At 45.8% G+C, this 23,297-nt stretch overlaps 1 protein-coding gene and 1 pseudogene across 1 annotated transcript; one reads left to right on the top strand and one right to left on the bottom strand.

The window, feature by feature from the left end:
* Positions 1-4,701: 4,701 nt before the first annotated feature.
* On the top strand, positions 4,702-7,143 carry LOC136653512 (olfactory receptor 5V1-like). The gene is made up of 2 exons (XM_066630405.1): positions 4,702-4,725; positions 6,193-7,143. Exons 1-2 carry the CDS (start codon positions 4,702-4,704, stop codon positions 7,141-7,143), a joined length of 975 nt encoding a protein of 324 aa, XP_066486502.1.
* Positions 7,144-12,548: 5,405 nt separating this feature from the next.
* Positions 12,549-16,205, bottom strand: LOC136653511 (perforin-1-like; annotated as a pseudogene).
* Between the last annotated feature and the right edge of the window lie 7,092 nt (positions 16,206-23,297).

Here is a 23,297-nt window from a genome sequence, read left to right as displayed (position 1 = left end):
TGTTCACGGTCTCTCCACGTGTGTGTGTGTTTGTGGAAGGCCCCGTTTGCAAACGAGTAAAACGTTAGAAGTCCTTTGAATTCTCCTGTCGCCTGTTTGTTTGCCTCTCCAAAAATCCAAAGAACCGTGTGTGTGTGTTCATTCGGAAACACTCTCACAGGGGACTTCTCTTTACACTGCTGATTCACCTAGTATCAAAGATATTGTCCACATCAGAATGAATTGCAGCTGGTTCTGTGGGCTTTCCATTTCATGTGCTTGTTAGCAGGCTATTTAGTAAGGAATCACGGGAGTGTCTAGTTTTCCTTTGGGAACCTAATGTGTATATTCTTACTGAACTAATGGGATCTTTTCTATGTCTTAACCTTTGGCTGGGTACATCTTGCAGTTCCCCCTATAAGCAACACAGGGAGGAACAGCAAAGACTTTTTGCAGACTTCATGGCTTTTTTCTGGTGTAACTTTCTTCGAGTCTGTTATGTTATGTTTAGATATGCTAAATTGACCTTTACGCCCAATGTTTGTAAGCATGGAAAGCCCCTTGCTTGCTGTGCTGTTCGCCAATCAAGAAGTGTATCCAGGGTTTGAATTTTGCCTTCTGCCAATCAGAGTTGTATCCAAGGTTTGAATTTTGCCTTCTGCCAATTAGAAGTTCAGTCAATGCTTTGCAATAAGAGTGCTTGTGTATATCAACCCAAGAGCTGAAAGGCTCTGGGTTGCAGACTTTTGGAAGCAATTCCACTGGGACCACAGCCGGCTGAGAAGAATAAAGCTTGTTTTCCTTGAAGTCCTCCTGGTGTCCAGTTTCATCCTTGCCTGTAACCTGCAACAGCACAAGCAGAGAGCAGATAGACCACCAGGGAAGAGCTGCTGTGAGGAGCCTTGGAGAGCAAGCTCTGTGGAGGAAGAAAGATCACCAGGCGAGCTGGGAGAGAAGGAACTGCAGAGCAGAGCTGCAGCAAGGAGCCCCTGAGAGAGCCAGGGAGTTGCCTCAAGCCTTTGCTGCCTCCTGCCTGCCTAGTGCGTGCCTCAGGTCCTCACTCAATCAGGGAATCTGGAAAGAGGGTATTGTCATTTTGGTTCAGGTTCCATTCCTCATGATAAAAGCCTTGAACTTATGTTGGTTTCAGTGGTCTCTGTCAATCCTGCATAACATATGTGACAATCATCTTCACTTATGCCAGGCTCTCCTCCAGCCACTATCCATACCAGGATAGACTGGTGAGCATGCTGTATAGGGCAGTGATGTGCAGTTAGGGGAGGCAGAGCCTCACCGGACCCAGCAGCAAGTAAAAACAAATAAAGCATAAGGAACCAACAAGTTAAAAGAAATGAACATTGCCTTTCCATGCAGTTCCTTTCAGATCCAGCAGCCTCAGGGAGTTAAGCAGTACATGTGCACACCCATTACAACACATGGAGGCAACTTGCAGAGCTCCTTCAGCCAGTCAGGCTGCAATCATGGCTGCATTACAGTGGGAAAAAGACAGGGTGCCTGTGTCAGCAATTACTGGGGAGGCAGCAGGCAGAATTGCCTCAGTCAGGTTTGGCTGCTATCATGGCTACTTTCCAAAAAACAAACAAACAAACAAACAAAAAAAAAACCCAGGGAGATTGGCTTTCAGTGAAGGTGTCAGGGTGCCTGAATCAGCAATCGAAGAACAGTTTCAGCTCTGTGTAGAGAAATAAAGCAACTGCTGCCACACCTGCATGAAGGAACTTGGCTGTGTAAAAGTAGCAGGGGAGGCAATGAAATTACTGCACATATGCAACAGAGACAACATCCAGCTCATTCATTTCAAGCAGTAAGGGAGGCACCTCTGGAGTTGCCTCAGGGAGAAGGGGCAACAAGTATCCTGGGGGGAAAGAGTTCCGATTGGCTGAAAGAGAAAAGTTATGATTGAATTTGTTTCCTGACCTGTTCCTAACTGAGAAAGGGTGTATTTGGACAGTTGATCTCTTGTTGGCAACAACATTGAGAGAGATGCTGACCTGCTGCTGACTGCTTCTTGTTGGTGGACAACACTGAAGATTAAGAGAGACAAAGAGATAGAGTTTCAAGAAGGAAGGTAAGATCTATGTAGACATTGAGCATGTTCAGACTGCAGACAGAAATGGGGTGAGAGAGAGGTGGGTGAGAGAGAATTTAAATGTGCTGATATCTGGGCATTGCTTGGCATAGCGGGACTGTGCAAACCTGTGGTTGTGCGCATTGCTTGGCACAGGGAGACTATGCAAACCTGTGGCTGTGGGCATTGCTTGGTACAGGGGGACTGTGCAAACCTATGGTTGAGGGTGTTGCAAGGTGCAAAAACTAAGATGTTACAAGGGATCCTAGATGTTACAAGAGATCTCAGATGTTGCACTGTAATCCCAGGTACCAAAGCAAACTCAGTAGACAGTGGTGATCAAATCCAGGCTTTTATTGTAAATCCATCAGCAAAAGATTGTAAATCCATCCACATCTCCAAAGGAGACTGTGTGCATCAGAAATGGGGAGAAGAGAAACCCCAAAGGAGACTGCTTGCACCAGAAGTGGGAAGAAGAGAAGCGTGTAACGCCTCCTTTAGCTGATTTTTATTACAATCTGGGGTTCCCTCCTTGAAACACATTTGGAGACAATTCATTGGTGGGTTCAAAACATCCGTTGTTTTATAATAGGCCATCGCATACATCCATCATATACAATATACCCCCAGCAGTTAGCCAATGGCACTGCACTTACAAGTTACCTCACCTATAACCATTGCATGATCCACTGTGGCCTTCATGTGCAGCCCGTGAAATGCAACAAAATTGTTGCTAAAAGGTTGTGAGCTCTGCTAAAACAACGAAACTGCTATCTTCTGCATTTTCTGTGGGAAGCTGACCTTTGCAATGTGTTAATCCGGAATTGCTTTGCTGTGAACCTGGAAGTAGCTTTTGATATGTTGTCTTAAACCTCTAATGCTGTTAGATCACTAAAACTCAGTTAAAATATTACTATTTGTTAGTCACACTTATGTGTACCCCAAAACTGATTTCAAAATGAAAAACAAGGAATATGAAGAAACTAAGCTGACCAATATCCTTCTATGAAAGCTGGTGTAAAGATTTGCTTTCTAGCATTTGTGTGCACAGCCTAGTGCTCTGAAAGTCTTCAAACTGGACGTTAAAGCAATGTTAAAACTTCAAGCTGAATTCACACTGCTAGATTTTTTTTTCTGTGCTCTGAAGACAAAGATTTCATTCAAATGTAGCAACATTGTTCTAAGAGAACATCTTGTGGCAGGCTGCCCAGTCTCAGCAAACCGTTTGACTTGTAGGAAAAACCGAAACCCTTTTAAAACTGAAACCATTTGTTCCTTTGCTCTCAAAACCATGCTGTTTACATTTCAGGTAAGCATTCTATACCATAACTAACAGTCCTTGATACCTTCCAACAAGGGCATTGCTTGGCCTGGGGGACTGCACAAACCTGTGGCTGTGGGCATTGCTTGGTACAGGGGGGCTGTGCAAACCTGTGGCTGTGGGCATTGCTTGGTACAGGGGGGCTGTGCAAACCTGTGGTTGTGGGCATTGCTTGGCACAGGTGGACTGTGCAAACCTGTGGCTGTGGGCATTGCTTGGTACAGGGGGGCTGTGCAAACCTGTGGCTGTGGGCATTGCTTAGTACAGGGGGGCTGTGCAAACCTGTGGCTGTGGGCATTGCTTGGTACAGGGGGGCTGTGCAAACCTGTGGTTGTGGGCATTGCTTGGCACAGGTGGACTGCACAAACCTGTGGCTGTGGGCATTGCTTGGTACAGGGGGGCTGTGCAAACCTGTGGCTGTGGGCATTGCTTGGTACAGGGGGGCTGTGCAAACCTGTGGCTGTGGGCATTGCTTGGTGCAGGGGGGCTGTGCAAACCTGTGGCTGTGGGCATTGCTTGGTACAGGGGTTCTGTGCAAACCTGTGGTTGTGGGCTCTGCTTGGCCTGGGGGACTGTGCAAACCTGTGGCTGTGGGCATTGCTTGGCACAGGAAGACTGGCCTGAAGTGTTATCTATCAGCTCCACCTCTTATGAGCCTGGTATAATACCAGACTTGTAAGTATAAATAAGTTTAAAACACTTCTTGGGACAAGTGTTAGTTCTGTTTTGGTAGTAAGGAATGCATACAACACAACAGAGATAATGTGTAAATATGTTTACTTACTGGACCAGTTTACTGTGTAGGGTGTTTGTGTAAATCCCATAGCAGCATTCAGAACAACAGCAAGGGTGGGGGGACTACATGGGGGAGGGGTACAGTCAGTGCATTCTGTGGCAAGGAGGCAAACTTTCCATAAAAGTGTGGACATTAGGCCTACCCTGAATCCCCAGGGCAAACGTGTTGTTCAAATTCTTCAGGGATTGAATCACTTGTAGTGTCTGCTATTCTCCTCTCTGTATGTAGTCCTTGCTCCTCTAAGTAGTAGCAGCTCCACAGGGAGCAGGAGTTTGAATGAAGATTACCCATGGAGCTGTACCTTCTTGTATGGGGAATTCACACACTGATTTTGGTCTTAGCACTCATCACAGAAAAAATACGGTTGTTTGCTGACATTGCTGAGGTTGCTTAGGGAAAAATTATTCCGTCATGCTCTCAGTGCACAGATTTATAGATGAACACTGGGTTGCCAGAGGACCAAATGACCCTCCTTGATTTCATGACAAGAATTCTTCACATCCCTCTTTCAGAGACATGGCTACACTCCAGTCATTTCAAGTGAGTATTACTGGATATTTGTTCTGTAGAACCACTAGAATACTCTGGCCTAGGGTTTAAAAAATGGCAAATGTTGAGATACAAGCAAGCGTAGCTGAAGCAAGCAAGTGTAATAAATAGCAGCAATACACAGCATGGGCATAACATGTAGAATATTCTGGAAATAATGCTCAAAAGAATTGTAGGATAGGGTTAGATGACAGCAAGATGGAGCTGGACGAAAGCTCTTGCAGAAACAAGTTTCTCAACATTTACACTGCATAAAAATAGAAACTTATTTGAAGTTTGCCACATTTGCATAATGTTTACTGGGGTAGCTGCATAACCCATACAAAGTCACACTGGCATAAGAAAGACTGAGCTTTAGAGATGTGATAGAAGAATTTATCCCTAGACCTTTTTATTGCTTGCCATCTTCAAAAGTGTAAAAATATCAGGGTTGATTTTAAAGAAGTTCCATCTTCTAAAGTTCCATCTTCAAGCTCACACCTTGAGAAGGTGTGGGGTTACAGCTCCCAATTCCTTGTTTCTGTATTTCTCAGAATCTCTTGAAAAAATCTCCAAAAAGATGGTGGACTGAGAAAGGGCTGATTTATGCTTCCTATGTGCAGAAAATCCATTTTCACAACTGAGCTGACACATGCAACTCAAATCCAAAGAAAATTAGAACATTTTGGAGAGAGTAGTCACTGCTCTTGAGGAAATATAGCATTGTGGAGCACTGTGAAGGAAGCAGCCAAATGAAATAACCTGATGAAATTCTCCCTTTGATACGATAAGTTGTGGTCATCCAATTTTAAAAAAATTAGCAGTAAAATCAGAACAAAGGAAAAAAAGTCCATCCTCACAGGCAACACTGACTTATGGAACTGAGCCATAAGATGTGATGATGGCCATTGGCTTAAATGACTTCAAAAGGTAACTGGTCTCTTATTGGCTATTACCCATGATAACTAAACAGAACATCTGTGTACTGTATAGAGACAGTTCTGGTTGCTGGGTGAAAAATGGGGGAAGGGGGAGAATCTTTTCTTTTTCATCTATGGCTAGCCGGATGCTTCTCAAAAAGAAACAAGATTGAAACAAGACAGAATTAGTCCTCCAGTAGATCCAGCATGGGTTTTAATATAGCCTCATGTTGTATAGAGGAGTTAAAGCAACAACAGTCCTCTTGACACAGGCATGTAAGAAACATTTGGGGTTTTGTAAATATTAGGGTATAATATGAACTACTGATGGATATGTGTGTGAGATGCAAATAGGCAAAAGTAATTTTACCTGAGTATAAATATATACAGAATTCAGAAGAGTCAGAGGAAGTAAATTTCCATTCATAGCTATTATGAATTAATAGATGAATTCTCCATGTAATTATCTAATCCAACTGAAACGAAAGGAGATCTTCATTGCTCATGCCTACAACCTTTAATGTGTTTAATATTCTTGTCTTGTCTTAACTTCTCATAGGAGAGATCATCTCTTCGGAGAGAAATAGAGAACAGCACCACCGTGACAGAATTCATTCTAATGGGGCTTTCTGATCTCCCAGCCATCCGCTTCTCCCTCTTTGCTGCCTTTTTGCTCATTTACCTGATCACCCTGTTTGGAAATGGCATCATCCTTCTTGCCATAGGAGCAGACTCCCACTTGCACAACCCCATGTATTTCTTCCTCAGCAACCTCTCCTTGCTAGACATTTCCTGTCCCATGGCCACAGTGCCCAAAATGCTGGAAAACCTCTTATCGGAGAGCAACACCATTTCCTTTGTTGGCTGCATACTGCAGCTTTACTTCCTGGTAGCTCTGGCAGGGACAGAGGTTTTTCTCTTGGCTGTCATGGCCTATGATCGTTACGTAGCCATTTGCAACCCCTTGAGGTACACGGTCATCATGAGCAAGAAGCTCTGCCTTCAGATGGTTGCTGGTACGTGGATTACTGGTTTCCTTAACTCCTTGCTGCACACAGTATTAACCTTCACTCTTCCTTATTGCAAATCGAATAGAGTCAATCAGTACTACTGTGACATCCCACCAGTGCTGGCTTTATCATGTGCTTCAACTTACTTGGCTGAAATGGTTGTGCTTATTGTTGGAGGCATTTTTGGTGTAGGGGCTTTCCTAGTCACACTGTTCTCCTACATCTACATCATCTCTACCATTCTTAGGATCCGCTCTGCTGAGGGGAAGCGTAAGGCCTTCTCCACCTGTGCCTCTCACCTCATGGTGGTGTGCCTCTTCTATGGGACAACTATCTTCACTTACATAAGGCCCTCCTCCAGCTATCATCCTGACCAGGATAGGCTGGTGAGCATGTTGTATGGGGTGTTTACACCCATGTTAAACCCCTTGATCTACAGTCTTAGAAACAAGGAGGTGAAAGGAGCATTGAACAGGGTAATAGTTCATAAATGCCACTAATGTTGGGAGGAAGGATTAGCAGGTAAGGGTTGTGTGGACTTTGCAGGACATTTTCAGCCAAGGAAGAACAATATGTAAATATTGTGTGAATTATACTAATGAAGGCCATTCTCTCACAAATTTAAATTTTTTTTTAAAAATGGCTTTGGCTTAACTACATTTTCCTCAACCACAAGTGAGATAAATCCAGAATAAATTAACTGCTTTTGCTCACATTTATCCCTTGGTACTGTTGCCTTTGTTTTCCATTGTAAACACTGGTCCCCATCTTGTCACCCCAGCCATCCTAATTTCTTTGTGTACAAGAAGCTCTGCCTTCAGATGGTTGCTGGCACAATCACCGGGTTCCTCCTCTCTTTGTTACACATAGTGATGATCTTCACTCTACCTTATTGCAAATTTCAGTACAGTCAGTTGTGCAAGGCTCTCTTCTAGCTACCATATAGACTAGGATAGGTTGGTGAGCATGCTCTATGGCAGCGGTTCCCAAACTTTTTAGCAGGCAGACCTAATTTTCTTAAACGACACTCTGTTGGTACCCACCTACATTTACCAGACTTAGACCCAAATCCTAACCCACTTTCCAGCACTGACATAGTTGTGCCAATGGGACATGTGCTGCATCCTGCAGTTGGGTGGCACTCATGGAGGCCTCTTCAAAAGAAGGAAATGTTTGTTCCCTTACCTCGGAGCTTCATTGCCCTTATGTTAGTGCTGGAAAGTGGGTTAGAATTGTGCCCGTAGAAGCCAAATTTTGGTTGTTAACATAGGTTGCTGACATTCAGGTCATCATGGCTAGTATTCTCAGAAATGCTAACTAGTCCATGCACAGGGCCAGCTATACAGATGGAGTTCAGGGGTCTGAATGCATAAAAGAGTCTATAGTCTTGGGAGAAGGGGTTCTGGATTTGTTAGGCACTGAGGAGCTTCTAGGGACAAACTCAGCTTGTATAAAAAATACAGACTCCATTTGAACTGACTTGGAACCAGATACTTTTGATTCACCTGAAGAAGTTATAGAGCAGCATGTAAAGTGACTCTTGGAAGAAAATCAACAGGAGCTGGGCAGCATCTCATGCTGCCCGTTATGATGTGGGTGACTCACCCAAAACAGTCAGGGTACAATTTCAAAGAAAATGAACCTATAGTAAGATGTGATTGGCCTATGGTGACCAAAAGATTATAGGAAAAAAGATACATACCAACAACATTTGGACTCAGTGTATATATGTTTTTATGCAAATACAAAAGCTCTGAGCCAATATGGGGAAGCTGGAATGTTTTGTTGCGGATGAGAACATAGATCGAGTGGGCATAATAGAAACCTGGTGGAACAGAAAGAACCTGTGGAATCCAGTTATTCTGAAGATAACCTATATAGCAAGGTCAAGGAGGTGGAACATTGGAGATGGTTGTAGTTATGTACCTCAAAGACAGCATAGAATTCAATGAACTAGAAAACATGGGGAACACTAAGAACATAAGAAGAGGCCTGCTGGATCAGGCCAAGGGCCCACCTAGTCAAGCTTCCTGTATCTCACAGTAGCCCACTAGGTGCTTCTGGGAGCCCTCAAGACAACAGGATACCTATATCTTGTTGCCATTCCCTTGAATCTGGCATTCAAAGATGGACTACCTCTAAACCCTGGAAGCTGCATATATAGTCATCATGGTTTGTAACGTGTGGTGGACTTTTCTTCTATAAATCTGCCCAATCCTCTTTTAAAGACATCTAGTCCAGGTGCCATCACAATGTCCCATGGCAAGGAGTTCCAAAGATTAATTACACACTGGCTAAAATATTTCATTTTGTCTGTTCTAACTCTCCTGCCACTCAATTTTATTGAATGTCCCCTGGTTCTGATGTTGTGTGAGAGGGAAAATAACTTTCCTCCATTTACCCCATACATAATTTTAATTCTCAGTCATGTCCCCCTTTGGCACCTTCTTCCTAAATTGAACAGCCCCAAACACTGTAGCATTTTCTTGTAAGGGAGCTGCCCCAGCCCACTAGTCATTTCGGTAACTCTCTTCTGCACCTATTCCAGTTCCACTACAGGTGGAGCCTATTTATGCACATGAGTTCTGTTCCGTGACCCGGTGCCATTAAGAAAAAACGTGTTGTGCGAAATTCCATAGAGTTATACAAATACGCTGCAGCCTGACACTTGGGCTGGAAGGAAATTAAGGCAGCAGTTCTCAATTGCCTCCCCCTCCTCTGCTCCGTACTCAGCCCTCCCCGTTGCCAGCTGTCCGCGCTTCTTTCACAGGTGGGATGCTGAGTTTTTAAGAGTCCAGTCCAATGCATTTCTACTCAGAAGTAAGCCCCATTGTAGTCAATGGGGCTTACTCCCAGGAAAATGTGGATCAGATTATAGCCTGAGAGCCCAGGCCTATGCTTGCCTACTCAGAAGTAAGTCCCATTCTAGTCAATGGGGCTTACTCCCAGGAAAGTGTGGATCAGATTGTAGCCTAAATCTCATGCTTTGGCTTGCTGGGAAGACTTGCTGGGCTGCTTTGTTTCCGTAGGCTGGAGCATGGAGAGCATGCAACATCTAAGCCTGGGGGGGAGGGGGGGAATTGGGAAACACTCCCTGGGTTTTTTAAAGCAATCCCCTCTGTTGCTACCACACCTGCCCCTGTGTGTGTGAGTGAGAGAGAGCGCTCCAGCTTGCTGCATGTGTTCTGGCTACAGAGGTTTCCCCCCCTTCCCCTCTTCAGCCTTGGCTAGCTCAGGGGCTCCAGGAGTCTTATTGTTCCCTGCCTGTGCGAGGTGAATCCTTTTTGCAGTGTTTTGGGCTGCCTGTAAACTGAGCCTGGAAAGAGACACCAGGGCAAAGGAGGCAAAGGTGTGTTCGACTTTCAGTTCCTGCCACCCCATTCTCAGTGAGACAAATCTTCAGATAAAAAAATCCGTGGATAAATAGGTTGCACCTGTATATCTTTTTGTGATGTGGTAAGCAGAATGGGACACAATACTCCAGATATGGCCTTACCAGCAATTTCCTGTATTGCTGGTAAGACATAATAATATTGATCATTTTAGTCGCCTTGGTCGCCTTGGTGGATGACCTACGCCGGGGACTGGACAGGGGGAGTGTGTCCCTGTTGGTCCTGCTGGACCTCTCAGCGGCTTTCGATACCTTCGACCATGGTAGCCTTCTGGGCCGATTGGCTGAGTTGGGAGTTGGAGCCACTGTTTTGCGGTGGTTCCGCTCCTACTTGGAGGATCGGTCCCAGATGGTGGTGCTGGGGGATGCCTGTTCGACACCCTGGCCCTTGAGGTGCGGGGTGCCACAGGGCTCAATTCTGTCCCCCATGCTATTTAACATCTACATGAAACTGCTGGGAGAGATCATCCGGGGATTTGGAGTGGGGTGCCATCAATCTGCGGATGACACCCAGCTCTATCCTTTTCTCCAGATTCCAGGGTGGAGCGCTGTCTGGAGGCAGTGAGGATCTGGATGGGGGCTAACAAGCTGAAATTAAATCCGGATAAGACAGAGGCTCTCCTGGTTTAGAAATCCTCGATGCAGGTGCTGGACTATCGGCTTGAGCTGAATGGGGTTGTACTCCTTCTGAAGGAGCAGGTCCGCAGCTTGGGGGTCCGCCCAGGTGGCGGCTGTGGCTAGGGAGGGCCTTCGCTCAGCTTCGGCTGGTGCCCCAGCTGCGGCCGTACTTGGATCGTGCAGACCTGGCCACGGTGATCCATGCCTCGGTGACATCAAGGTTAGATTACTGTAACGCGCTCTATGTGGGGCTGCCCTTGAAGACGGTTCGGAAACTGCAACTAGTGCAGAATGCGGTGGCCCGTGTGGTTACTGGAGGTAGGCGGTTCGACCCTGTCAGTCCACTTCTCCAGCGGCTGCATTGACTGCCCATTCGTTTCCGGGCCCAATTCAAGGTGCTGGTTTTGACCTTTAAAGCCCTATACTGCTCTGGGCCAGGGTATCTTAGAGATCGCCTACTCCCGTACAATCCGGCTCGTCCTCTCATGTCATCAGAGAAGGCCTTTTTACAAGTGCCGCCGCCTAGGAAGGTACGTGGGGTGGCGGCAAGAAATAGGGCCTTCTCAGTAGTGGCACCAACGCTATGGAACTCCCTTCCCCTTGACTTAAGAATGGCTCCCTCTCTTGAGACCTTTCGGCGAGGCCTGAAGACCCTTCTGTTTAAACAAGCCTTCTGAGTTCTCGGCCTTTTTAACATCTTTTAATATTTTTTACAGGCCTGATTCTTTTATGATTTGCTGCTGCTCCATGCTCTTTTTACCTATTTTTTATCTGACTGCTTTTTTTTATGATATATGTTAATATGTTTTTATTTGTTTTAAATTATGTTTTTAATCTGTTGTAAGCCGCCTTGAGTCCCTTCGGGGAGAAAGGTGGGATAAAAATAAAGTTGTTGTTGTTGTTGTTGTTGTTGTTATTCTCAGTCCTTTTTAAAATGATCCTGAGCACGGCATTGGCCTTTTTCACAGTTGCTGCATACTGGGTCAACACTTTCATTTACCTCTCCACCAGTACCCCAAGACCTCTCTCATGATCTGTCACAGACAGCTCAGAATACATCAGTGTATATGTAGTATTTTGATTTCTTGCCCCAATATCCATAAGAACAGCCCCACTGGATCAGGCCATAGGCCCATCTAGTCCAGCTTCCTGTATCTCACAGCGGCCCACCAAATGCCCCAGGGAGCACACCAGATAACAAGAGACCTGCATCCTGGTGCCCTCCCTTGCATCTGGCCTTCTGACATAGCCCATTTCTAAAATCTGGAGGTTGCACATACACATTATGGCTTGTAACCCGTAATAGATTTTTCCTCCAGAAACTTGTCCAATCCCCTTTTAAAGGCGTCCAGGCCAGACGCCATCACCACATCCTGTGGCAAGGAGTTCCACAGACCAACCACACGCTGAGTAAAGAAATATTTTCTTTTGTCTGTTCTAACTCTCCCAACACTCAATTTTAGTGGATGTCCCCTGGTTCTGGTGTTATGTGAGAGTGTAAAGGGCATCTCTCTATCTACTCCGTCCATCCCTTGCATAATTTTGTATGTCTCAATCATGTCCCACCTCAGGCGCCTCTTTTCTAGGCTGAAGAGGCCCAAACGCCATAGCTTTTCCTCGTAAGGAAGGTACCCCAGCCCCGTAACCATCTTAGTCGCTCTCTTTTGCACCTTTTCCATTTCCACGATGTCTTTTTTGAGATGCGGCAACCAGAACTGGACACAATAGTCCAGGTGTGGCCTTACCATCGATTTGTACAATGGCATTATAATATTAGCCGTTTTGTTCTCAATCCATCACTTTACACTTACTTACACTGAAACACACCTGCCCTTTTGCTGCCCATGTCCCCAGTTTAGATATCCTTTTGGAGATCTTCACAGTCCCTTTTGGAGTTCAACAATGAAGTCCTTTGGCATGGTGTTGGTGGGGCCCCAAGCAGCCATCCAGGTCCTGCTTGTACCCATGCAGACTCTGTAGGGGATTCAGCATGAGAGGGTGAACTGAGGCAACCCCCTCACCTCCTGCCAACTTTAAAGCCCACAAGGGTAGATTGAGCAATGGGACTCTCCGTTTGACCCTTACAGACTTTGAAAGGCATGTAGGATGACAAGGATAATAGCCACCAGGCTTCCTCTTCCTGCCTTCTCCTCCCAGAGATCACAGGCAGCCACCTCACAGGGTGGATGTCTATACTTTACTGAGCTCCTCAACTACTATTGGGGAACATTTATACACAGGCACCTCTGTGTACACTGATCCTCCCTGCACTTGCCCTGGTGTAAGTACTGCTTCCTTCACAGGTCCTGATCCTGAAGGGAGTCTCCTCTCCCTGCCACTCACTGAGGCTGTGGCTGCATGGCAACCTTTTGGCCTGTTATCTGGCAGGAATGGGGCTGTCCAGTAGTGGAGCCAAAGGGGTGAAGATGGAACTTCATCTTCATCAACGGAAATATGCCGTGTAAACTGCCCCCCTTGTTCTCAGGGCCATTCCAAGAAGCAGAAAACAATGTGGAGGTGCATAGGCCACCCGGCGATGGGCCCAGTCAGGCCGTGTCAAAGACCACCAACTGTCAGGGGCTCTGCCAGATGACCCACGAAGGCTGGACATGAGAACCATCCTGGACAGTGTTTACAATGACGTTGGTGAAAGAAGCTGAGATCGAAGACCCCTATCAGCAACTTTGTGTTTTCAAAAATCATGCACTCTCAAGATGTGATTTGTTGACATGTTTAGAATTTGTAGTTGAAACAAGATGTAGCTAATCATGGACGGTCCCCATCCAGAATGCGGCTGATGCAACAACAGTGACCACATTGAACTAAAGCAGGCCCTGCATGGTGCAGTGGCTACGTCAGGTGGAGGATTGGTGAAAGTGCAATTGGTGGGAAGAGGTGGATTTGGGGGCAATGCCACATGCCAGTTCTTACCCCCTCCATTTCAAACCTCTGAGCCCCTTTTCTCTTTTTGGACACATGTCACCAAAAATGGTGGTGTATGTGCAGGGAGACCCATAGGTGCTCCCAGGGCTTATTAGGTCTTAAGTACATAGGTTTTATATTTACCTCCCATTTGCCCTCAGGTTGTCCCCTCGACAACTGGATGCAGCGCATGCATTTTTGGTGCAACTGCATTGATGCTGCTGGTAGGGGATAGAATTGGGGTGTAAGAAAATGTATTGTGTGCCATTAACTACGCAAGCTGAATCTCTGATTGGCAATTGCTACAGTGGGGGCAAATTAAACAGTCGCTGTTGAAGAGAAAGGCAGGTTGTGCACCTACAGAAAGGGCTGATACCAAACATGCTTGAAACTTTCAGTGGCTTCTTCTTCAGGGAGCCTTTTGCTTCAAAGGTGCTGCTTTGCCCTTTCAGTCTGACATGACATGATACATTCATAGTTTATATATTTTTTTTATTGGTTTGGCTATGTAATCCATTCTGCAAACAGCTTTTTGTTGAAAAGTGGTAGATAAGCATTTTAATAATGTTAATAAGACTCATAATAATAATAATAATGTTAGGTAACAGAGAAGCATAATGGTTGCAGGAAGGACCATCCAGGTGGGGACCGCAGACCAAGCGGTACTTAAAATGCAGGTGCCCGTGATACAAATGACAGGACTGGGACTCATATCTCCAGGGTTCCACATTTAGTGTGCATGAGCCCAGAGGGTCATCATTCCATCCAGAGTCCTCATCCCAGACTTCCAAGTTTAGCTTGCTGAACTCTTTATGGAGTTGGATAACTCCCAATTTGAAGGTGCCATTCCACGTTGGGTTGTTGTTGTTCCACACAGTGTGTGTGCACATTTCCCTCCTTTGGAAGAACACTGTGACGTAGCCATCAGAACGTGTGATGAAGTCCCCCCACAAGTTTTCAGCACATTCAGTTGTCACCATCAGCTTGGCCAGGCCTCGCTGTTGTGAACAGCACATGGAGGTGGTGAAGTTATTATCAGAACACTCACAAGAACAGAAGTCACTGGCGCTAGGCTGGGATTCTGGTGGGCAAGGCTGGTTGCAGTTCCTCCACAGAGCTCTTTCTTTCACATACTCGCTTAGTGCCTGCTGCAAGCCCTCTCTCCAACTTTATCCACCAAGGTATAGAGTGGCTGTAGGGAGTAGGAAAGCAAGGCAGGCCTGAATTTTGCACTTTCCAGCCACTCTTTGGTGGTATTTGAAGAAAGCCTGCCACTCCACCTCTCCTCTCTAATTTGGTTAACAGAAAGAATAAATTGTGTTTTTCTTCTCTTCACACGTCTGGAAGTCTGGGCCGTTGGTCACTCCATCTAAACCGAAAGCAATACCCACATCAATTGCCAGGCAGTGGCTTATCTCAGAGACACTAATGCCCTCCAGCATTGCCTTGCACACTGGAACAGCTGTCAGGTACCTGACATGTGCTCCCAAGTCCAGCTCTGTTCCAAAGTGAGTCCCATAGGTTCTAATGAGGTTGAGATATTTTAAATTTGAGCTGGGTTCATACTTTTCGGGGAGATTCTTCACACTGTGTTCAAAGTGGTCACTAAGCAACCAGACTTTGCTGATACTGAATCTGCAATAGGAACAAGAAGAGCTGAAATGGAATTATATTGCTCATTATGGGCTTGTGCTCATGATACTATTTTTGAGTTATCAAAAACTCTGCAATTCTGAGATGACCATAAGATTGCTTTGTCAAATGAGATGGCCCGGAGGTCCACCTAGTGCAGCACTTTATTTCCAAATGTAGTCAACCAGATTCTTCTGAATCTGGGAATACTCCCAAGTGTTACTTGCTGTGCTTTTAAATGTTAACATGCACACGCAAAGGTGGGGATAAAGCTTGGGAAGGGGAATAAGATACAGTGTAAGTCAGCTTAGCTGGTCCTGCCTCCTCCAGGGCCTGATCCACTCCTTCCCCTGCTCCTGCCCCGCATGCACCAGCACTTCCTTGCTCCATCTGCTGCAGCTTCGGATACAGTGCTGAATCATCACAAACATGCTTTATGGCTTGTTTGCGACACTCTAGGCTGGAAGGTAAGATTAGGATTATGCCGTAAAAGTAGTTGTGTGGTGTTTGGTACTCTCCACCCAAAGTGATTGTGCTCTAGACATGACTTACCTGACTCTATAAGCACTGGCCAACTGAGTCCCTCCCCTGGTTCAGAGTGATTCCCCCCCTTCCCAAGGATCATTACCTTCCTCACCATGCCAAAATAATATTATTATTATTATTATTATTATTATTATTTTATTAATAATAATAATAATAGTAAAAAAGCTGGCATGCTATGGATGTTCACAGTTCATTGAAACAAAAGTGCACAGAAGTGCCAGCACTTGGCAACAAGACTCTAGAAATTTCTGATGGTTTTAAAAGCAGATCATTCATGTTTCCGTTCAGTTTGCTCAAACACAGCAAGGAGAATCAACTCCAGCCCTGCCCGCCTCCCACTCCAGAACCCTGCATTCCCCCTTGCCTTCCTCACTTGTAGTATGAGCAGGTGATGTGATGGAGAAGAAAAATATACTTGTCCTGTGAACTCTTCTTTAGGCAGTCTTGAGTCATCTTGGAATGCAATCCCGCGAAAGCCCACTGGATCTTTGCACCGGGGCTGATCTTCACGTCCAGCTCGTTCCTCCAGTCATTTTTCACTCACATTTCTGTCAGTGTCTCAGCCACAGCAATGACTGACTCCTGCACTGAGTGTACACTTTCTGTTGGCATGAAATGTGGGTTTTCCAGTCATTGATGATCAAGGGAAGCCTCTGGAGTGGCTTTCCTTCCAGCAAGGGATTCTCACACAAGGTGCGCCCCCCATGAGGAGTTTTCCACTGATCCACATCTGCCCAATACCTCTCCCTCACAGTTAGTTCAGTTATATCCAGTGCTTTGTGTGTGTGTGTGTGTGTGTATAGGTGCAGGAACTAACAACTTGTTAATCTTTTATTTATTTATTTATTTTTAAACCATTTTTAATTGGAGAAATAGGTAATAAGATACAACTAGACAACACATGATTAACACGTACAGAGGATAACAAAAAGGCATTCAACACTATTGAATACAGATATATTAAAAATAAAATATTGAAATGAATGGGGACCTACCTGAAATTGGCTCATGACCCACCTAGTGGGTCTCGACCCTTAGCTGGCAACCTTCAGTCTCGAAGGACTATGGTATCGCACTCTGAATGGTGGTTCTGGCACAGCATCTAGTGGATCCCGACCCACAGTTTGAGAAACACTGTTCTAATGTAAAATGCACTAAAATACACTGTGCCTACAGTTATCAAGTTAACCACTCTTTGCCGTTGGCAAGAAATAGTTTAGGACGATCTTTAATCTATATCAAAGACTTGCAAAACTGAGGGTCAGAAAAACATTTTATCAAAATTTATGGTGGTTTTTTTTTATGAATTTGGGTTGCTGATTCCAAAAATGGCCATAGCATAGGCTTCCTCATGAGGAAGCTCCTTGAACCATTCACTAACAAGACTATGCCATATTTCCAAAACTAGAAATGATAGGGGAAAACTGATGCCATTTTTGGAATCAGCACCCCAGTAGCGTCACTAGAATTCGCCTCACCCAGTGCGGGAGGCCTGTGCATCACCCCATGCAGTGGGCAGGGCAATGCCCCATCACCCTGCCCCCACTGGTTTATTGGTTGTACCTTTTGTTAGAACACAGATATTTCAAAGTGGTTTGTTTCATTGCATTCTGCATGAAATTACACATAGATTGATATAAAACATGATAGTATTGTTCCTCCAAATTCTGATTTTAGTGATTTTGAAAACTTGTAGTCACACACACCCCTGTGTCAACTTACTAACAACTTATGGCAGCAGTTCTCAAACTTTTATCTGTTTTGCCAGATTCCAAGGCCAAGCTCTGCCTGGAGAATTATGCCCACTTTAAGCAAATTAGCTTCCCTTCTTTCCCCCAACAAATGACCCTGGTTCTGTCCTGCTGGACCACACCTCCAGGGTAGCTAGCCTGTTCAACCTGCAGAGGTCCTCTCTCCTGCTTGCAGCCTCCCACCACTACAGCAGACCCTTGGTCCTCAGCAGGTCTTAGGCACAGCAGCCACACACCAAACTCCAGTGTCTCCAAAGTCCATTCACCAATCAGTCCACTAGCCATCAATTCCTTAGTCCATTAATCCATTCTCCCCTGCCTCAAGCTTTCTTCCTTCTGCTGCCCACAAACCCTTCCTGCCTCAGGTGCTTATATCCCTGAGGCCCTATTGCTTTCAAGTGGCTGCAGCTGTGCAGCACACTCCCTGGAAGCCTAGGCCTTACTCTTAAAGGGGCCACTGCTGACACCACAGCCTACCTCCTTTCCAGATCTACCGAGATTCCAATACACACCGGGACCCACTTTTTAGAATGACAATCTGTCCAGGACCCACTGGAAGTGATGTCATGGCCAGAAGTGACACCATCAAGCAAATTAAAATAAATAATTATAAATAATTAAATTAAAAGAAATAATTAAATAAGGGGGAGCCAGTCCTGTTCCACCAAGTGAATCTACTCTGAAGTCCTATTGTGGTCAATGGGGCTTACTCTCAGGAAAGTGTGGGTAGGATTGCAGCCTGTGAGCCCAATCCTATGCATGTCTACTCTGAAGTAAGTCCCATAGTGGTCAATGGAGCTTACTCTGTAGCCTGCCTGCAATAACCCCCCAAAAAAGAATCAGTGAGATTTCCAGTCCTCCCCAGTGCCCAGTTTAAAGTTCTTCTATTTCAGGCATATCAAGAAAAAGACCCTCCTGGCTTTGTAAGTGCAAAATAGAAAACTTTCCCCTTACCACCTGAAGCCTCTTTTTTGTCCTTTTTAGGGGGGGGGGCAAGAGGCTGCCTTCTGGAATATCTCCAGCTCCATGGGATCGGGACCATTCTGGTGTCCTCATATTCCCCTTTGCCTGGCCTGACCAACAGCCAAGGCACGTCTGCCTACTCGCAAGTAAAGAGTAAATGCGACGTGAGGCTGCTTGCTTTCCATACGGCTCAATAGACTGCAGCTGGGAGGGAGGCAGGGACCTCCTTCTCCCTTTGTGTTTTTGGGGGTTGCATTCATTGGATCAGGACCATTCTGAAGTCCTTGGAGTCCTCTCAGCTTGCCCTTTCTGACGGACTATGGCAAGTACGCCTACTTGTGAGTAAACACGAGCTACGGCTCACTTTCACTTTCCATAGGGCTCCATTCATTTTTTCCTACAGGGGACTGCATAAAAAAAGGTGCAGGAACGCCGTTCCAATGCGTTCTATTACAAAAAAGCCCTGGTTATATCAAAACCATTACTGGCAAAGTGACCACCTTGCACAAAGTCTGTATTTTTGCATTCATCAGCTGTGCCCTTCTGGCAGTTTGGAGAGACAGGGGTGAGAAGGAGAAATAAGAGAAATGCACAGGCAGCAGAGGTGGGGTCCTTGTTCTGCATGGCTGGTCCAGCAGGAAGGCACTCTAGAAAAGAGGAAAAGGTTCTTAACTTTCTAATCTTGGGATGTGTCACAAGTTACTCCAAAATTGGAGCCAGAATGTTGCAGGTTCATTTAAAGAACTTCTCATGATGCACCATTAACATATGGAACTCACAGTGCACTCCTATGCATATCTACTCCAAAGTCAGTGTGAATCTGACTTTGTGCTCTGTGTGTTCTGTGAAGAATCCCTTCCATTTCCCCCTCTTCTCCCCTCCCATTTTGTGCCTATTGTTCTGTATTTTTGTACAGTTTCAACTCAGAAGTTTTTAACTCACCAGGAGGTGCTGGGACACATACTTTGCAGCATTCTATGTCCTTTGTCAGTGTGAAACTGAATTATTAGCAAATGAGAGAAAGAGAACACATGTGATTGTGCATTTGGCTGTTGTTATCCTCTGAGATGACTAGCCTCTTCTCAGATTGATGTGTGTTTAGCAGTTGCATAGCAAATCTGTCTATCTTGATCCAAGAGGTGGGAGGGAGTGATCAGTAAGTTTCCACACATTCCTGTGGGTTACATGATGACATCATTATAGCCTCACTACAAATTTTCAGGCTTACAGGAAGTGGTTGGTTCTGTCCCAGTAACGTGATTCACCTATTTATTGGGAGCTGAGCAAGGACCACCCACATGCTCAAGCACAAGTAGAAGGACTGGGGAGTCTTTGTGTAACAAAAGTAGATTAAACTTGGGGCTTTCTGCTTAGAAGCTCTAACTGCTTCTGTGTCACTTCAGCCCTGTACAAACTTCTTCATAAGGGGTGAGATGTGTGACTGAGCATCATCTTAGCTCCAAATGCTGGTCATTAATGGTTTTTGGATCTTTTTGATGAAAACTTTCTTAATGCTGTCCAGCAAAATGGAGGCATTTTCCTTCAACTTGCTCATCTTACCTTCTCCATGTTGTTTAATCCCTTTTGCAGAGGCTTTTAATTAACTAGTTATATTGACCCTATAATAGTCTGATTGGTCCAGGTTTATGGATGATTCAGTGGATTGTCATGTCTCTTCATTACTGTAGGATTGATTTTTAATTAGAACCTGTGGGGTCCAGCGCTCTCCTTGGTGGAATTTTTTACCTAGTAGTTTTTCTAACTATTCAGAGACCTTATATTGGAAGAATGATTACTGCCCACCCTTTCAATGTTAAACATTTCCCATGGAGTGAACCCAGTCATCCTTCCAGAAATGGCAATGCCTTTTCTCCCATGTAGTAGACATTCTAGTTGAGCTCCTGGTACAAATTCATTGTAAGGGAAAACTATTTCATGTGCTAGAATCTGATGCAATGGCCACTTCCTTGGACAGGAGCTCTGGTCTAGAGAGTAGAGCCTCCGTTAACCCGAAGATAACATCAGAAGGTCACCAGTTCGAGGACACCGGCAGCTCCCTGAACAGCTGAGAATGGTGAGACCTTGAAGCAGCTGACAAGCCTAGCTGAGTGATTCCACCTGCTCTTGGTGTGAGCAAGAAGCGTCTTGGCTGCCCTCCATGTGAGAGATGGAGGTGCTTGTCAGCTTGCATGGGAGAACTGGAGGCCAAAAGTGAGACCAAACCAGGAAGATCCATTCTGAAATGTTGTTGGTTCTTGAAAGAGAGAAACTCTGTGATTGTAAAAATCCCCTTGAGGGATTTAGAAATGCCTGCCTATGTAAAGTGCCTTGAATAAAGTCAGAGGAGTAATCCGATGACCAGAAAGGTGGTATATAAATACCTAGTTATTATTATTATTATTATTATTCCTTACAAATCCACTTATCCTTGTGGAAGGATCTGATGATGCTGAGGAGCCTGGGTGGACATCCAATCTTGGGGAGAATCTTGAAGAGGCCATCCCTGCTGACCAGGTCGAAGGCCTTCGTGAGATCTATGAAGGCTATAAAGAGTGGCTGTCATTGTTCCCTGCGTTTCTCCTGCAGTTGTCTAAGGGAGAATACCATATCAGTGGTGGACCTGTTGGCTCGGAATCCGCACTGCAATTCTGGATAGACACTCTCTGCAAGTACCTGGAGCCTCTTTAGTGCAACTCGGGCAAACAGCTTTCCTACAACACTAAGGAGAGAGATGCCACAGTAGTTGTTGCAGTCACCCCTGTCGCCTTTGTTCTTGTACAGCGTGATTATGTTTGCATCCCTCATGTCTTGAGGTACTCCACCTTCTCTCCAGCAAAGACAGAGGATTTCATGCAGCTCAGTGATGATGATCTCTTTGCAGCACTTTAGGACTTCAGCAGGGATGCTGTCTTTTCCTGGTGCCTTGCCAAAGGCAAGGGAGTCCAGGGCCACGTGAAGTTCTTCTAGGGTTGGTTCACTGTCAAGCTCCTCCAACACAGGCAGGCACTCAATGTTGTTCAGCGCTTCTTCGGTGACTACATTTTCTCTGGAATATAGCTCAGAGTAGTGCTGCACCCAGTGTTCCATCTGCTGCTCCCAATCCTGGATGACCTCGCCTGTGGCAGACTTCAGAGGGGCAATTTTCTTCTGCGTTGGACCTAGGGCCTGCTTGATACCATCATACATCCCCTTGATGTTGCCCGTGTCAGCTGCTATCTGTATCTGGGAGCAGAGCTGGAGCCAGTAGTCGTTAGCACATCTCCTGGCAGTCTGCTGGACTTTGCTGCGAGCAGCTTGGAAGACCTGCAGGTTGCACTCACTGGGACAGGCCTTGATTGCTGCTTGAGCTCTCCTCTTTTCCTCAATGACTGGTGTCAACTCCTCAGAGTGGGCTGTGAAGGGCACTGTGAACAGTGAAGGGCACTGTTGTCTTTGATGGCTCCACATCAGACCCCTTTGACATCCAAAGCGGCGTGAAGCAGGGCTGTGTTCTTGCACCAACCTTGTTTGGGATTTTCTTCGCTGTCCTGCTGAAGCAGGCCTTTGGAATTGCAACAGAAGGCATCTATCTCAGGACCAGATCAGATGGAAAGCTCTTCAACCTCTCCAGACTGAGAGCAAAGTCCAAAGTCCAGCTGAAATGTCTGCATGACTTCCTCTTTGCCGACGATGCAGCTATCACTACCCACTCTGCCAAAGATCTCCAGCAGCTCATGGATCATTTTAGCAAGGCCTGCCAAGATTTTGGACTGACAATCAGCCTGAAGAAAACACAGGTCATGGTTCAGGATGTGGACTCACCTCCCTGCATTACAATCTCTGCGCATGAACTGGAGGTTGTCCATGACTTTGTGTACCTTGGCTCAACGATCTCCGACACTCTTTCTCTCAATACCGAGCTAAACAAACACATCAGTAAAGCAGCTACCACGTTTTCCAGACTCACAAAGAGAGTCTGGTCCAACAAGAAGCTGACAGAACATACCAAGATCCAGGTCTACAGAGCTTGTGTCCTGAGTACACTTCTGTACTGCAGCGAGTCATGGACTCTTCGCTCACAACAGGAGAGGAAACTGAATGCTTTCCACATGCGCTGCCTCTGACGCATTCTCGGCATCACCTGGCAGGACAAAGTTCCAAACAACACAGTCCTGGAACGTGCTGGAATCCCTAGCATGTATGCACTGCTGAAACAGAGACGCCTGCGTTGGCTCGGTCATGTCGTGAGAACGGATGATGGCTGGATCCCAAAGGATCTCCTCTATGGAGAACGCATGCAAGGAAAGCGCCCTACAGGTAGACCACAGCTGCGATACAAGGACATCTGCAAGAGGGATCTGAAGGCCTTGGGAGTGGACCTCAACAGGTGGGAAACCCTGGCCTCTGAGCGGCCCGCTTGGAGGCAGGCTGTGCAGCATGGCATTTCCCAGTTTGAAGAGACACTTGGCCAACAGTCTGAGGCTAAGAGGCAAAGAAGGAAGGCCCATAGCCAGGGAGACAGACCAGGGGCAGACTGCACTTGCTCCCAGTGTGGAAGGGATTGTCATTCCCGAATTGGCCTTTTCAGCCACACTAGATGCTGTTCCAGAACCACCATTCAGAGCGCGATACCATAGTCTTTCAAGACTGAAGGTTGCCAACAAGCCACTTATCCATACTTCTAATGATCAAACCACTCATCCCCATTCTGGAGTATCCTTGGCACAGGACGATTTCAGTTCATCCTCTGAGGAATAAATCCTTTTTCTTCCTCTGAATGTTTTCTTTCCCCCTCTTCTTTGTGACAGCAAGGGAGCTGTCAGATACCTCTGTGACATCCCTTGAAGGTCCC

Source organism: Tiliqua scincoides, chromosome 5 (genome assembly GCF_035046505.1).
Source record: "Tiliqua scincoides isolate rTilSci1 chromosome 5, rTilSci1.hap2, whole genome shotgun sequence".
NCBI lineage: Eukaryota > Metazoa > Chordata > Lepidosauria > Squamata > Scincidae > Tiliqua > Tiliqua scincoides.
Note: the sequence above shows the minus strand (reverse complement) of the source record. Positions and strands in the feature narration are given on the sequence as shown.

Bases quoted from the DNA above. Each gene is read 5' to 3' on its own strand.
- LOC136653512 (XM_066630405.1), top strand. From the start codon at position 4,702: ATGGCTACACTCCAGTCATTTCAA. The intron at 4,726-6,192 runs GTGAGTATTACT...AACTTCTCATAG, and splicing joins CTACACTCCAGTCATTTCAA to GAGAGATCATCTCTTCGGAG.